The 13,933-nt window shown below is 39.3% G+C and overlaps 1 protein-coding gene across 1 annotated transcript in view; it reads left to right on the forward strand.

Annotated features, from left to right (window-relative positions):
- The window catches only part of XRN2 (5'-3' exoribonuclease 2), a 75,458-nt gene that overhangs the window by 16,667 nt on the left and 44,858 nt on the right, over positions 1-13,933 (forward strand). The window contains exons 8-14 of the mRNA XM_026672532.2: positions 5,094-5,144; positions 5,506-5,663; positions 8,820-8,894; positions 11,567-11,700; positions 12,539-12,596; positions 12,682-12,789; positions 13,791-13,835. Coding sequence (XP_026528317.1) covers positions 5,094-5,144; positions 5,506-5,663; positions 8,820-8,894; positions 11,567-11,700; positions 12,539-12,596; positions 12,682-12,789; positions 13,791-13,835 — 629 coding nt within the window. The remainder of the gene's footprint in view (positions 1-5,093; positions 5,145-5,505; positions 5,664-8,819; positions 8,895-11,566; positions 11,701-12,538; positions 12,597-12,681; positions 12,790-13,790; positions 13,836-13,933) is intronic.

Below are 13,933 nucleotides of genomic sequence, written 5' to 3' on the forward strand. Positions count from 1 at the left end.
GAATATTATGCTTTTTACAGGAGAATATGCAGTTTACTAGAATTATTGGATAACTTGGAGCAGTTTGAATTAATGTATTACTGTTTTATACAACAGGGTTTGTCAAAATACTCATGTGTGCAGAGAAATAAGTTTCATGTGATTGTGTGATTGTAGTAATAGTTTAGTGTACAACGTAAACAAAGATAAAATCAAAATTTAAAAATACAAAAATAGGCTTAGCGCTCTTGATATTAGTCTTTATAGCAATTTAAATTGTGTACCTGATTTTAAAATACAGGAAGTCCTCAACTTATCACCATAATAAAGCCTTCCCAGTAAGGTCAGAAATCATGGCAATCATTAAGTGAGGTGCTTACATAATTGTCTTGCTTAACAACCACAATCTCTGCTTTTCTTGTTGCAGTCATTAAGCAGAACATGGGGTGCCTTCAGTGTGAGGGCGGCCTTGGTATAAGTGGGGGAGAGAATGGTCAGTTGTAAGGATGGATCATCAAGCACACAATTTTGTTTATGTGCTGGTGGGGACACTATTGGCCATACGTTCGGGCAGATGTCATAAGTCCATTCAACGTCATCATATTTTGAATGGTCACTGAACAAATAGTTGAGGACCACCTGTGTGTAACAGGTACATTTCATACGAACTAACGTGCATCTGTGAAGTGAGATCATAAACTTTTAAAAATGTGGCTTTTTGGAAGCTTCATTCCTTAAATATGTTCTTTTGGTGGAGAGTTCTAGAGAATTTCTCTCATTTATGAAATACTGTTTCTCCAATGTTTGCAATATAATTTAAAAACAAAACTCTTCTAATGTGTTAAAAACATGTTGATTTCAATCAGTCATTGATTGAAATTGATTGATGTTGGACAGTCTTTCTGATTAAAACATTAAGATAGGCTAAATTGAAGAGACCCAAAAGTTGATTTATATAGCAGTTTAGTTTTGATGCCTTCAAACCTTAGTCCAACAATAATTATTACCTCATTTAAAGGGAAGTTACTAATTCTGCAGAATGAACGGAGCAAGAGAAACCATGCAGCAGAATTTAAAATACATATCAATATATGCTTAATGAATTGCCTAGATGGATACATTGATACATGCTTTGTTTCTTCTCAATGTCTTTGAACTGAATTGATATATCCAATTTTTTATATATCATATATCATACCGTGTTTCTCACAAAATAAGGCCGGGCCTTATTTTTTTTTTTGACCCCTGAAAAAACGGCTAGGCCGTCTTTTCGGAGGTGACTTAATTTCCTCCCCCACCTAGACCAGCCCATGTGCACGTACCTCTCCACGAGGCCGTTTCTATCGGACGACGAAAGCTTCCCAAAGGCAGAGTCCCCAGCTGTTTTGGGGCGAGGCGTGGCTGCCCATGTCCCCTCGCCATTAGGCAGTGTCTTTCAGGCGATGGAAGCTCCCCAAGGCCAGTCATCAACCACTTCGATTGGCCAGTAAAAGTGGCCTCTGGGTGAGCGCACACTCCACTTGCCGCGAGGCCGCTTCTATCGGCCGACGAAAGCTCCCCGAAGGCAGAGTCCCCAGCCGCTTTGGGGCGAGGCGTGGCTGCCCGTGTCCCCTCGCCATTAGGCAGTGTCTTTTAGGCGATGGAAGCTCCCCAAGGGCAGTCACCAGCCACTTCGATCGGCCGGTAGAAGTGGCCTCAGGGCGAGCGTACACGCACACTCCCCTTGCTGCGAGGCCGCTTCTATCGGCCGCCGAAAGCTCCCCAAAGGCAGAGTCCCCAGCCGCTTCGGGGCGAGGCGTGACTGCCCGTGTCCCCTCACCATTAGACCATTTCTTTTGGGCAATGGAAGCTCCCCAAGGGCAGTCACCAGGCACTTTGATGGGCCGGTAGAAGGGAGGGAAGAAGTAGCAGCTTGTGCTTAACTGAGTTTCTGAACTTGAAGGTCCCTGCTCTTCCGTCACCTCTCTTTTGTTGGTGCAATTTACTGGGGGGGGGGGGTTTGTCCCAAGACCCTTTGAGTTTATTCATTCATTTACGTTTCCCCGAGGTGCTTTTTTTGGAGGGGGGGTGTTTCTTCCCTGCAACGCAGCCATTATCTCTCCCGGGCCCAGCAAGACGCCGTCCTCCCCACTGGAGGGAGTTGGGGGTTCAGGGAAGTGTCCTGTTAATCATTAAAGCAATCTGAAAGACCACCCTTTGGGCCCACCAGGATGATCTTCACCCAGCTCAGGCAAAAAAACCAGGAGCCCCTCCACTCTGCCCCCTCCCTGTCCCCCCCCCCCCCAGTGCCTGCTCTGCTCAAGTCAGAGATGGGGGGGCAGAACCAGTCCTTGGATTCCCAGAGCGCACCTGGGACGGGGCTTGTCTAGGATGGAAACTAAGCAGGGTTGGAGCTGGGATGGAGTCCCCAGGAGAGAATTTCCAAGGCTGGAGAGAGAAGTTTAAAAGAGTGGGACAGGAGAAGACAAAAGCTTCTTTAGCGACCCTCCTGCGTTCCAAATGGTTGCAGTGGGAAATCGAGGCGGGGGGGAGTAGGGCTATCTGAGGGGATGAAGAAGAGCGGCTGGCTCAGGAAGCAGAAATGCAGCGGGAATCTTGGGGTTGTCTGATATTTATTCTCACAACAGCATATATACATTGCATTGAGTTTGCAGTTGCATTGAGTTTGCAGTTGGGAACCTGATGTATAGCCACGCCTCGCCCCGAAGTGGCTGGGGACTCTGCCTTCGGGGAGCTTTCATTGGCCGATAGAACAGCCGCAGGGGGTGCGGGCCGCCCAAGGCGCTTCTACCGGCTGATCTGGCTGGTGACCCTGAGGGCCCAGCCAAAAGACACGCCATGGCGGGGACACGGGCCGCCCGCCCAGTGGCTGGGGACTCTGCTGGGGGTTTGGCAAAGCGGCCTCGTGGAGAGGGGATTGTGCGTGAGCGCTCACCCCGAGGCCGCTTCTACCAGCCGATCGAAGTGCCTGGTGACTCTGCCTTCAGGGAGCTTCTATCAGCTGATGTTCTATCGGTAGTAGATCGGGGTATTCTAGGCTAGGCTACCTGCAGGGCACTCCTAAAGGCAAGTTTTCTCCCCACACCCCCCGTCCTTCCCCCCCATTTCTCTTCACCTCGTGTAGTTCCAACGAACGATGTGAGAAATGGCAGAGAAACACATGGTTTAAATCGGCCTAAATTTTGGGGGTGGGGCTTAATTTCACCTCCGGCCTAGAAATCATGCTGGGCTTTCCTATTGTTGGAGAAACACGGTATCATATTATATATTGCTAGTATTGGTTTTGTTAATTTGTTTTAATGTATTTCAGTATTTATCCTACTGGATTTGATTTTCATTGAATTATGTGCAGGAGCTATATATCAGTTTGATTTCATAAACACAGTATATAGAATATTTTGGGAGGTAATACTTGATTTAAAAATTACTGATGTAGCTCTTATGGTGCTGTATGAGGAAAAATGAAATGGATCTATAAGATTATGTTGATTCTTCTCTCACATTGAAATTAAACCCCTGGTTATTTCCTTCCATCAGCCCTCCTCCAAGTCCTGTGGGAGGAGACTGTTCCTGGGAGGGATTACAGGTAGTCCTTGATCTACAACCATTTGTTTAGTGACCATTCAAAATTAAAACAGCACTGAAAAAAGTAACTTATGACCAGTTTTCACGCTTGCAACCATTGCAGCATCTTCATGGTCAAAATATGGGTATTTGGCAACTGGCATGTATTTATGATCATCATTTGTAAGCTTTCCAGCTGTCTTCTGACAAGCCAATGGAGGAAGCCAGATTTGCTTAATGACTATGTTTCACATAACAACTGCAGTGATTCACTTAACAACTGTGACAAAAAGATCATAAAATGGGACAAAACTCATTTAACTGCTTTGCTTAACAACAGAAAATTTGGGCTCAACTGTGGTCATAAATCGAGGACTACCTGTAGCGAAGAACACCAGGAGTGTTTGCCAAAAGTATATACAGTCATATTAAAAAAAAATACATCCTCTTTCAGTTCTATGATGTTATGTATCAGGACATAGTAAAAATCATGTGGTCCTTAACAATTTTTAAAAGTAGTATATAAAACCATAGATCTCAAAGAGGATATTCTTTCCTTTTCACATAACTGTATTTTCAGCTAGATTACCGAAGGCATGAAAGTCATCCTAGCTGTCTAGGTAAAATGAGCATGCATCTATATTGGATAGCAGTGATATAGGAAGATGCTGGAGAGAAACAATCATTTTAGTGACAACAGCAAAATCATCAATTTATACTGTGCAGAAGAAGGGAATAGTAAACCATTCCAATATTTTACTTAAATGGATAGAAGACCTAAAGCAGGGCTCCCCAACTGCGGTCCGCGGACCGGTACCGGTCCGGAACAAGTCTTACCGGGCCGCTGGTTGCTGAAGCGCCGCCATCTTTTTGGTAAAAAAGTGCTTCCGGTGAGCTTTTCCGGTGAAAGCTCACGGAAGCTTTTCATCAAAAGATGGCGCCACGCACTCGGTGAGCTTTCCGGGTAGAAAGCCATTTCTACCTAAAAAGCTCACGCGGGCGCTAACGCGCCGCCATCTTTTTGATGAAAAGTGCTTCCGGTGAGGTCACCGAAGCACTTTTTCGTCAAAAAGATGGCGCGCCCAGTTGACTCTGCGGTACCGGGCCGCGGCGCCCAGCTGATGCCAGTACCGGGCCGCGGCGTCAAAAAGGTTGGGGATCACTGACCTAAAGGATTAATTTAGGAACAGGCCATCATGGAGAAAAATGCTGTGGCAACTGATAATTTGATACAAATTTGCTGACACATAATTAACTGATAAACTTGATTAAATGGCAAAGTAGCAATTAACATTGTGGCAGTAATTGGAGCTAATAAGACATTGTGTTTATTATTCTGGTGAATACTTTCTAGTGAAACTTTCTAGTCTGCTGTTTTTTCCAAATTGCATTTTCTTTGTTGTCACTCTTATTACTTCAGAGTTCAGGGGTGCATTTGTGAATACTATGGTATCTTTTTAAACAATTAAGTAGGGTCTAAACAATTTTTTGTTGTATCTTGCCTGAGAAATATCAGAATTCTATAATAATGCAATGTCCTTTTGTTTTAGCCCAGCCAAACCATGATCCAAATACTCACCATTGTTTATGTGGTGCTGATGGTAAGTCCATCTCTAGACATTTCTGTATTAATAATAAATGAAAACTGTGGAAAATATTTGTTAATCAGTTCAGTGCATGGTTAAATAAAAGTTCATTTGGTTGAGTTAAATATTAAATTACCACTCATATCAGTTCAGATGAACCACGTAATTACATTTTATTCCTGTACTTCTTAGCTTCCCTCCATTTTCTACTTATTACATGTACTTCTGAGTGCATTTAATTCTAACAATAATTTGCTAATTCTGGTAAATTGGGCACAAAAGTTCACAAGAAGAGAATGTATATTATGCTTAGTCACTTTGGTGGCTCATTAGAACTGTGCCCTTATTAATGGTTGGGGTTCTGTTTCTTTTGTAGCTGATCTTATTATGCTTGGATTAGCTACTCATGAACCAAATTTTACTATAATCAGAGAAGAATTTAAGCCTAATAAACCTAAACCATGTGGTCTCTGTAACCAATTTGGACATGAAACTAAGGACTGTCAAGGCCTACCAAAGGAAAAGCAAGGGGAGGTAGGTTGAATTTACTTAACTCCTTTTTATTACCGTTGGTGTGCTATTCAAAATGAAATGTTGAGAACTGCTTTATAGACTTGCTTGCTTAATAAAGAAACTTACCTTTGATAAATAGTTGCTTTATCTTACATATATCATGGAATGGCAGCATTTGTAAGGAAAAACATACATAGCAGTATTTATTATCTTGGGTTATGATAGGATTAGTTTAATTTAATATCCTTTGCTTGAACATCTGAATCCCCTCTTTGAGAGAGATGAGCTGTTTAGAAATAAGAAAAATAAATACATAAACCTACTCCAGGCAATAAATTTGATTCATTGTTTTGGCAGCAAAGCTCCATTTGAAACCAAGGTTTGAAGATAATGTATGAGTCCTAGTTTGCTACAATGATTCAGATGTTATTATTTTTCCAGTTATGTCTGAATCCAGTGTTGGTGACTAATTTTTAGTTTGTTCCTGTGCCCCAGCAGAGTCTCAGACAACAGTCAATCCTTTGCCTGCGCATGGTTTGACTTCATCATTCACTCTTCCATGCCATCCTCTTTTTGTTTTGTCTAAATTACTTAGGACCATTGCCAGTGTTTTGTTAGGAAAGGGACCTAGTTATATTTTCATAATATGTATCAAGAATTACAAGTAAATAATATAACTTTGGTATAGAACTTATATTTGAAACAATGCAAAATATATATTTCCACTTTTTTCATTTTGCAAAGCTGGGAATTAGAGGGAACATTGGAAATAAATGAAATAACTTTAATATCCTTTGTAAGTGTTGGTGTGAAAATACAATTAATTCAGACAGTTATTATGCATTTATTGAATGTGTTTTTAATATTTTTAATTTCTACTAAAAAAACAAAGTTGCTGATCTCCAGAATTATGCATCTCTTCATTTTTAATGTTTAGGAGGGTAGTAGTAAAATATTACTCTAACATTAGATAACAAACTTTTTTTCTTTATAAAGTATTCTCCACCAGTGCACAGTTATCTACCATAAAAATAAACAATAAAAATTAAGCAATAATTAAATTTATGCAAAAGCAATAAAATATGTGCAGAAAAAATGATGAAACAGAAAAGTGTACTGTGGATGTCATCTTCTCTATCTAATAGATACAGAAATATCTGATTTTCAGGAAATTAGAGGAAAATTGGAGAGAGAAGAACAACCAAGGTTCATAGCATGTCACTTACTGCATTAAATTACATTCAGTCACATTTTCTTAATCTGAAGTTGTATCATTATTAACAGTTCCTAATTCAAACTGAAATTATTGGGATATATTTCATAATCCCTCCTCCCTTTTAAAAAAATCGAGTGAAAATACAGAAATAAAAGCCTTGTTAGGGAAGAGGGACTTTTTTTCTGAATTCATCTGCTGTCACATCTCTGTTGCAGTCTGACAAGTATATCTGATTTTTTATGTCCGCATAATGAAAAAATGAAGAAATTATCAAAGGGAATAGGATGGAATGAGTTCTGTCCCACTTTTTTCACCACTTTCCTGTGTTGTTAAATAAATCTCAAGGCTGTTAGCTAGTATCAGCTTAGCACATATTAAAATATTAAGCTAACAGATATCTGCCATCAGGGAATTATTATAACTTATCTAGGCATCCCAGTTTGTTTATCTACCATATGGTCACTAGAGCAGAACTTTTCAAACTTGTTAAGGCTGTGGAAATTATTAGTTAAAAAAAAAAACTTCCCAGAACCCCTGATAGTTAGGCCAGTTTCCAGTGATAGAAAATCAGCTGTGTTCAAGGAATTTATACATTACTCTAGAAAACTGGATTAAGAATTTCATTTTTTTTATAAATATATGTTGATTAATCAGCCTAATATAATAAGTAACTATAAAGCTGGGAAGCAATAAATACAGTTAAATTTATTAGTTTTGCAATTGCTATTTCTGATATGAGGCAAAAGTAAAGCAACATAATTAGGAAGCTCCTAATCCAGGGGTGTCAAACTCGCAGTGTCATGTTGTCACAACTTTTGCCCCCTTCACTAAACCGGGGTTGGGCATGGCCAGTGCATGACATGCAGGCTGCAACTGTGATACACCTGTCCTCATCAGACATGTTTAAGAAAGGAACAAGGGAAGTGGACCTGTATGCTATGTGGACCATTCCAAAAACTTTCCATGCTGTTTCTAAAGACAACCAAGCTAGATATTCTGGATGATATGATAAAAGTTATCCTGCTTTTTGTACTACCAGTAGTTGGGATGCTGCCTGTGAATAAGCAGAAAAGGTGACGGAAAACAGGCTGTGATTGTTGCTATCAGCAAGCCATAATTAATGCTAAGATGTTTGTTTTCTGTACGAATATGGTATTGCTCTGAAGTAATATGATGAAACAAAAACCTACTAAAAACAGAATTTATCTTGGATTGGTGGATCATGAGAGAGAACTACCTTTGCATAAATGCAAAACATTCATAAATATGATGAGACAAGAATTATCAAAGGGTGGATCAGTGTTAGAAGACTAGCTGCGTACTGGTAGTCCTCAACTTACAACCATTCTTTTAGCCACAGTTTGAAGTTATAGGGGCACTGAAAAAAAAAAGACTGATAATTGTTCCTCACACTTAGCCATCACAGTGTCCCCACAGTCACATAATCAGACTTTAGGCACTTGACAACCAGCATGTATTTAAGATGGTTGCAGTGTCCCAGGGTCATGTAATTGTGATTTGCGACCTTCCCAATGTGCTTCTGACAAAGTAAATTCCGGGGTGAGTGGGGGAGCTGCATTCATTTAATAACCATGTAATTCACTTAATAGCTGCAGTGATTAACTATGTGAAAAAAGGTAATAAAAACTGGCGTGGCTCATTTGACCGTCCTGCTTAGCAACAGAAATTCTAGTCCCAGTTGTGCTTTTAAGTTGAGGACTACCTATATTCTTAAACATGTTTACTTTAAGAATAAATGTTGTTGAGCAGAGAAGGGATTTTTTAAAATAAACTTTGTACTTTATAAAAAAAAGTTTCCGCTTAAAGTTATAATAGGAACCACAGTCCAAAACTCATTTCCTAAAAGCATTTAAAGGAATTTTTATTAGGTTTACTTTAGGACTATACTGTCAATACAAACTATTTCAAAATAAATGATATGTCATTTTTCATCTTTGCAGCACGATCAGTTTGCAGATTGTCCTCCTGGTATGGAACAAGAATTTATATTTATTCGCTTATGTGTTTTGAAAGAAGTAAGTAATATTAGGATATATTTTGAACAAAGACAGCTAGGCTTTATAATGGGTCTCGAGATCCATCGCGCACACTAAGATACTTCTAAGTAAACATGCACAGAGATGTTATGCAGCAGTCAGCAAACAGGGTTGCCATGGAAGCCAAGAATGTAATTCTGACAGTCAGCTAAGAGAAGCCAGATGTCTTGGCCTTCTTGTTTTTGTTCATTGTCAGCATTTTCCCTACTAAGCAGCTAAAGATGCCTATAAGGCAAGATGCTCCTGTGTCACGAGGAAATGACCAATTACTTGAATTCTACTAAAGGGAAAGGTTAACTGAACACATCCTTATAAGGACGGTTAGTGAGAAGCTGAGAGAACTTGAAAGAGGTATGAAAAGGGAAGCATGTGACAGCTGACCAGAGTAAGGGACAGAAAAGGAAAAAATAGAAGTAACTGTTATCTTATATTATTTGTTCATGCTATGTAATTGTTAACCAACCACCTGATCCCCTGAGTAAACAAGAGACAATATAATAACCCTCCACACTTGAGATGTCATGTATGTATGTGTGTACACCCTTGAGTTAGTTTTTAACTTCTGGTGACTACCTGAAGAAATCCCTGCAATTTTCTTGAAAGATTTTGGAAGTGGTTTGCTATTGCCACCTTCCAAGCCTGAGAGAGAGGCTCAAGGTCATTCAGATGCCTTTGTGTTTAAGGCAGGACTAGGACTCATAGTCTTACAGTTTCTAGCCTGATACCTGAACCACTACAGCAAACTGGTTCTCTTTAAGATATTGTAGCGGGGGTGTGTGTGTGCTTGTGTGTGTGTGTATGAGAGAGAGAGAGAGAGAGAGATGTGATACTACTTACCATCTGTATAAACTGCTTAAGCTTATGTTGGGGTTGTGACAATAACATTTTCAATTATAGTTATTTTATACCTAGAATAAATGAAGGAAAAAATCATGCAATCTTTTACCCAATAAATCCAGTTCTGCCACAGTTGATTTACCTTGAATCATCTTTCAAAGTAGCCCTTTGATGTCTCTTTGATCAGGCCTGCTGCTATCTGTGCATTGGCTTTGGCTCCCTAGGTTTTCCATTTGCTAGCTCCTGCATTTTCCTCATTCTGATTCTTTACAGGTTGTCTTCAACTTATAACCACAATTTGGACCAGAATTTTTGTTGCTAAGTGATGCATTTGTAAAGTGCAATGTCATGTAATCACATTGCTTAATACTGGCACTCTCCATTGCCATCGTTAAGCAAATGCCACTGATCATCAGCTGAGGAACTATCCCAATCCAATCCATTCTGAGCTTGGTCTCTCCCAGCCCTGGCCCTCAGGAAAATAAGGGAATAACTCCCACTACTGATGCTTGCCTATCTCTCCACCATCTCTCTCCATCACCTTGCTCCCTGTCTTGTTGGGTGGCCAGGAGCCCCAGAATTGCACAGCTCTGGTGCTGTTTTCCACATTGTAACTCAAGGGCTTCTTGGAGTGCCGTGGCTCTGGGGTCACAAAAAGCCACAGAGCCACAGCTGTCATTAGAAGCCCCAGCCGTAGCACCCTGGCCCAAGAAGATAGTGCAAAATTATAGTATTTGGGAAGCCGCAAAAGTGGCAGAAGCCATAGCAGCCCAGGAAGCCACAGCCACCCAAGCCCAGAATTAGCTGCAATTGTCTTTGCCACCCTACACTCCAAGGTTCTTACAGCCTTGTGCTTTGTTGCCTCAGCTGGCCTTTGCCTTTCTTCTTCCACTGCTGACTTGCCCACCATGGCCCTTTGAGAGACAGCTCCTTGCCATATGAGGCCGCCTTCTCCAGGTGTTCTGAGGAAATTGCTGTGCATGACCTTGGGAAGAAAGCAAAGAGATGGTGATGGTCAGCTAGGGTGACTGGAACTGCAGAGTGGGCGTGGTGGTGGGGAGAACAGAGATGGGAAATGGAAGCATCACTGCATTTGTAAGAGTGGATGGCTGGCCAAGCACCAGAGTTTTGACCAGGTGACCCCAGAGTAGGAGCACTGCATCAGCCATAAATTTGGGGAATAGTCATATATCCCTTTGTTTAGTATCACCATAACTTCAAACGTTGAATGAATGGTCATAAGTTGTAAACTACCTGAACCTTGAAAGGTAAACATGTCCTCTCCCAAGTCTTGTCTGTAAATGTGCATGCCATACTGAAAAAAGAAATGTCTTAAAATGGACATTTTTGTAGAATGGAAATGCTGCTTAGGATTCTTTTCTTGGCCTTTTTTAGGTCACATGTTGAAAACAAATGCTGGATTGACAGTCTTTTAGTGCAAATGAAGCCTGAAAGGATGGTTGCAAAACTAAATAAGTCCTGTGCTATTAAAAGAAAGAGTTGGGAAATGGTGACATATTAAATATGTGAGGCTGTTGGAGAGGAATACAGAACATGAGAAACTGATTTGTAATAAATATTTGCCAATGAAGGAGACATGAGATTCAGGCTGATGGGAAACATGACTGTTTGTGCTTCTAGCCTTCTGATTAAGAGATGGACTGCACTTGCTTGGTGGAAAAGACATTTCTCTATGTTCTCAGACGCCCATTCACAATGTCTCCACTAGACATCTGACATTTGATTTCTATTAATGCTTGAGAAAATCTTCATTTTTGTGTGTCTCTCACTCACTCTCTTTAAAAAAATTCTAGTATTTGGAAAGAGAGCTAACAATGGCCAGCTTGCCTTTCACTTTTGATGTTGAAAGAAGCATCGATGACTGGGTTTTCATGTGTTTCTTTGTGGGAAATGATTTTCTCCCTCATTTACCCTCATTAGAGATCAGGTAAGAGAAACAACTTTATATCTAGAAACACTTAAAATGTTGTCAGGTATTGATTATTGCACTTTAAAAAAAAGAAAGTTTGGGCATTATTAATGATTCTTGCTTTTTAGATTTGCAAGTTCTTGTTTAATGGAGAGAGCTGTTTGAGAAACACAAGTCCAAAGCCCCTTTGGGATTCAGTTCACTCATTTGGATCCAACTGATAATAAAATTACTGTTCCAAACCCAGTGAACTTTATAAGGCTTTGAAAAGCATGAGTTTCAAATACCTTGCTATTTTGCTTTGCTTAATTAAGGTGCATGATATCTCTAGCTTATTTGAGGCTGTGCTCACTATTTTTCATGAATCTTGGTTCATTTCCTTAAATTAGTAACATGCTCTTTAGTCATTTGTGTAGGCTTGTTGTTTTTTGTTTTGTACATCGGGGATTTAAAGAGCCTCATGCATAAATTAAATATTTTTCCATATTCCTATCTATCTAGATTCAATAAATATTATAGAAGTAGGGAATGGCAGTCAATAATAACTTCACATATTAATAGTTAAATATTAATAGTTAAATAGTGATTTAAACTCTGCTAAATTTAGTGTTGTACAAGCATACTTCTTCATATGCAGTATAATTTTTCTTTGCTCTCCTCATTCTGTGTGCCCCAAATCTGTTTCCAAAATCTCTCAACCCTCCAAAGTAGATTTAGAGATTGTGGCATGGAGGAGGGAAGCAGAATTTGTTCTGCCATTACATGTCATGCCATCACCAGGATAACAAATTGAATATAACCCTTACCGTGAGACCATCCAAGAAATGGGTGAAATGGTTTTATTCTTGTATTGCAGGGAAGGAGCGATTGATCGCCTGGTGAACATATATAAAAACGTTGTGCACAAAACTGGAGTAAGTGATTCCTCCAAACACTTTCATGTAGTAACAACATAAGAAGAAAGGTTACTTATAATTAATTGTATTCTGCAATTTACAGGGTTATCTTACAGAAAATGGTTATGTCAACTTGGAGAGAGTACAGATGATAATGTTGGCTGTTGGAGAAGTTGAAGATAGCATTTTTAAGAAGCGGAAAGATGATGAGGTGAAAGGGCTATTATGAAATTCTGTTTGGTGTGTTTTTCTTTAACAAAATTTTTTAAAAATGAATACATATGGTTATTCCACTCTACACTACAAGTAGGTCTTGACTTATGACTGTTCATTTAACAGTGCTTCAGAATGACAACAGCTCAGGAAAACATGGCTTACAACTATACTTGATGATGTGTTTGCAATTTGGGTACTTGTCAACCAGCTCGTATTTACAACCAGTTGCAATGTCTTGTGGCCATGTGACTGCAATTTGTGGACATTTTTGCTGATTTCTAGAAAAAAAATGACCATGGAAGCATCTGGTTTCACTTAACAGCTGCCAGTGATTCACTTAAGAACCACTGTAAAAATGTCATAGAATCAGGTCTGACTTGACTTACAACCACGTTTTACAATGGAAATCCTGATCTCAGTTGTGGTTGTAAATCAAGAACTACCTATAAATCAAATAGAAATGAGTTTGCCTTAGTAAGCTGCAATGAATTTGCACTGGATTCAACATTTTGTTTTTATATTAGTTTTGATTAACATGAATTCAGGGTTTTAAGGAAAAACATTCAGGAAGCAGGTTGGTTAGTTAGGAGAAAGTATATCTAAATTTTCTCTGTGTGTGTTTGTACATAGAGCTTCCTTTATGACCAATTTTTGCTAATTTTTCTAGTTTTTCTTTGAGGAGTATGCTAAAACCTCTGGCTGATATAATGTACCAAACATATACATAGTTTGTTTACTACATCCAGAGAAGTTAGATCTGAATATGACCCACTTTGTAAAATCTGTGAATTAGGTAATTGACATTTTATGTATATGTACGTCAATAGGATTCCGTAGTTTAATAGGATTCCAGATTAGAAGAGCAATTTACTTTGAAGCAGGAAAAGGAATCTTCTGCAAAATGGTTGTTTAGCAAAAATGAACTATATCTATTTGAATATTTTAGTTTCCTAATAAATGTTAATATACACTTTCCATATTTTATGGGGTACACAGGAAAATTTCAAAAGAAGACAAAAAGAAAAAAGAAAAAGAATGAAGGTGAATATAAATCTATTCCTATTTATTTATAATATCTTTATTTAAAACAATGGAACTATTTAGTAGTACCTACCTGTAGAGAAAAGAAATGTCTTAAA

Source organism: Notechis scutatus, chromosome 3 (genome assembly GCF_049901735.1).
Source record: "Notechis scutatus isolate UNSWTSFEM ecotype Mainland chromosome 3, rNotScu1.2, whole genome shotgun sequence".
Classification (NCBI taxonomy): Eukaryota; Metazoa; Chordata; class Lepidosauria; order Squamata; family Elapidae; genus Notechis; species Notechis scutatus.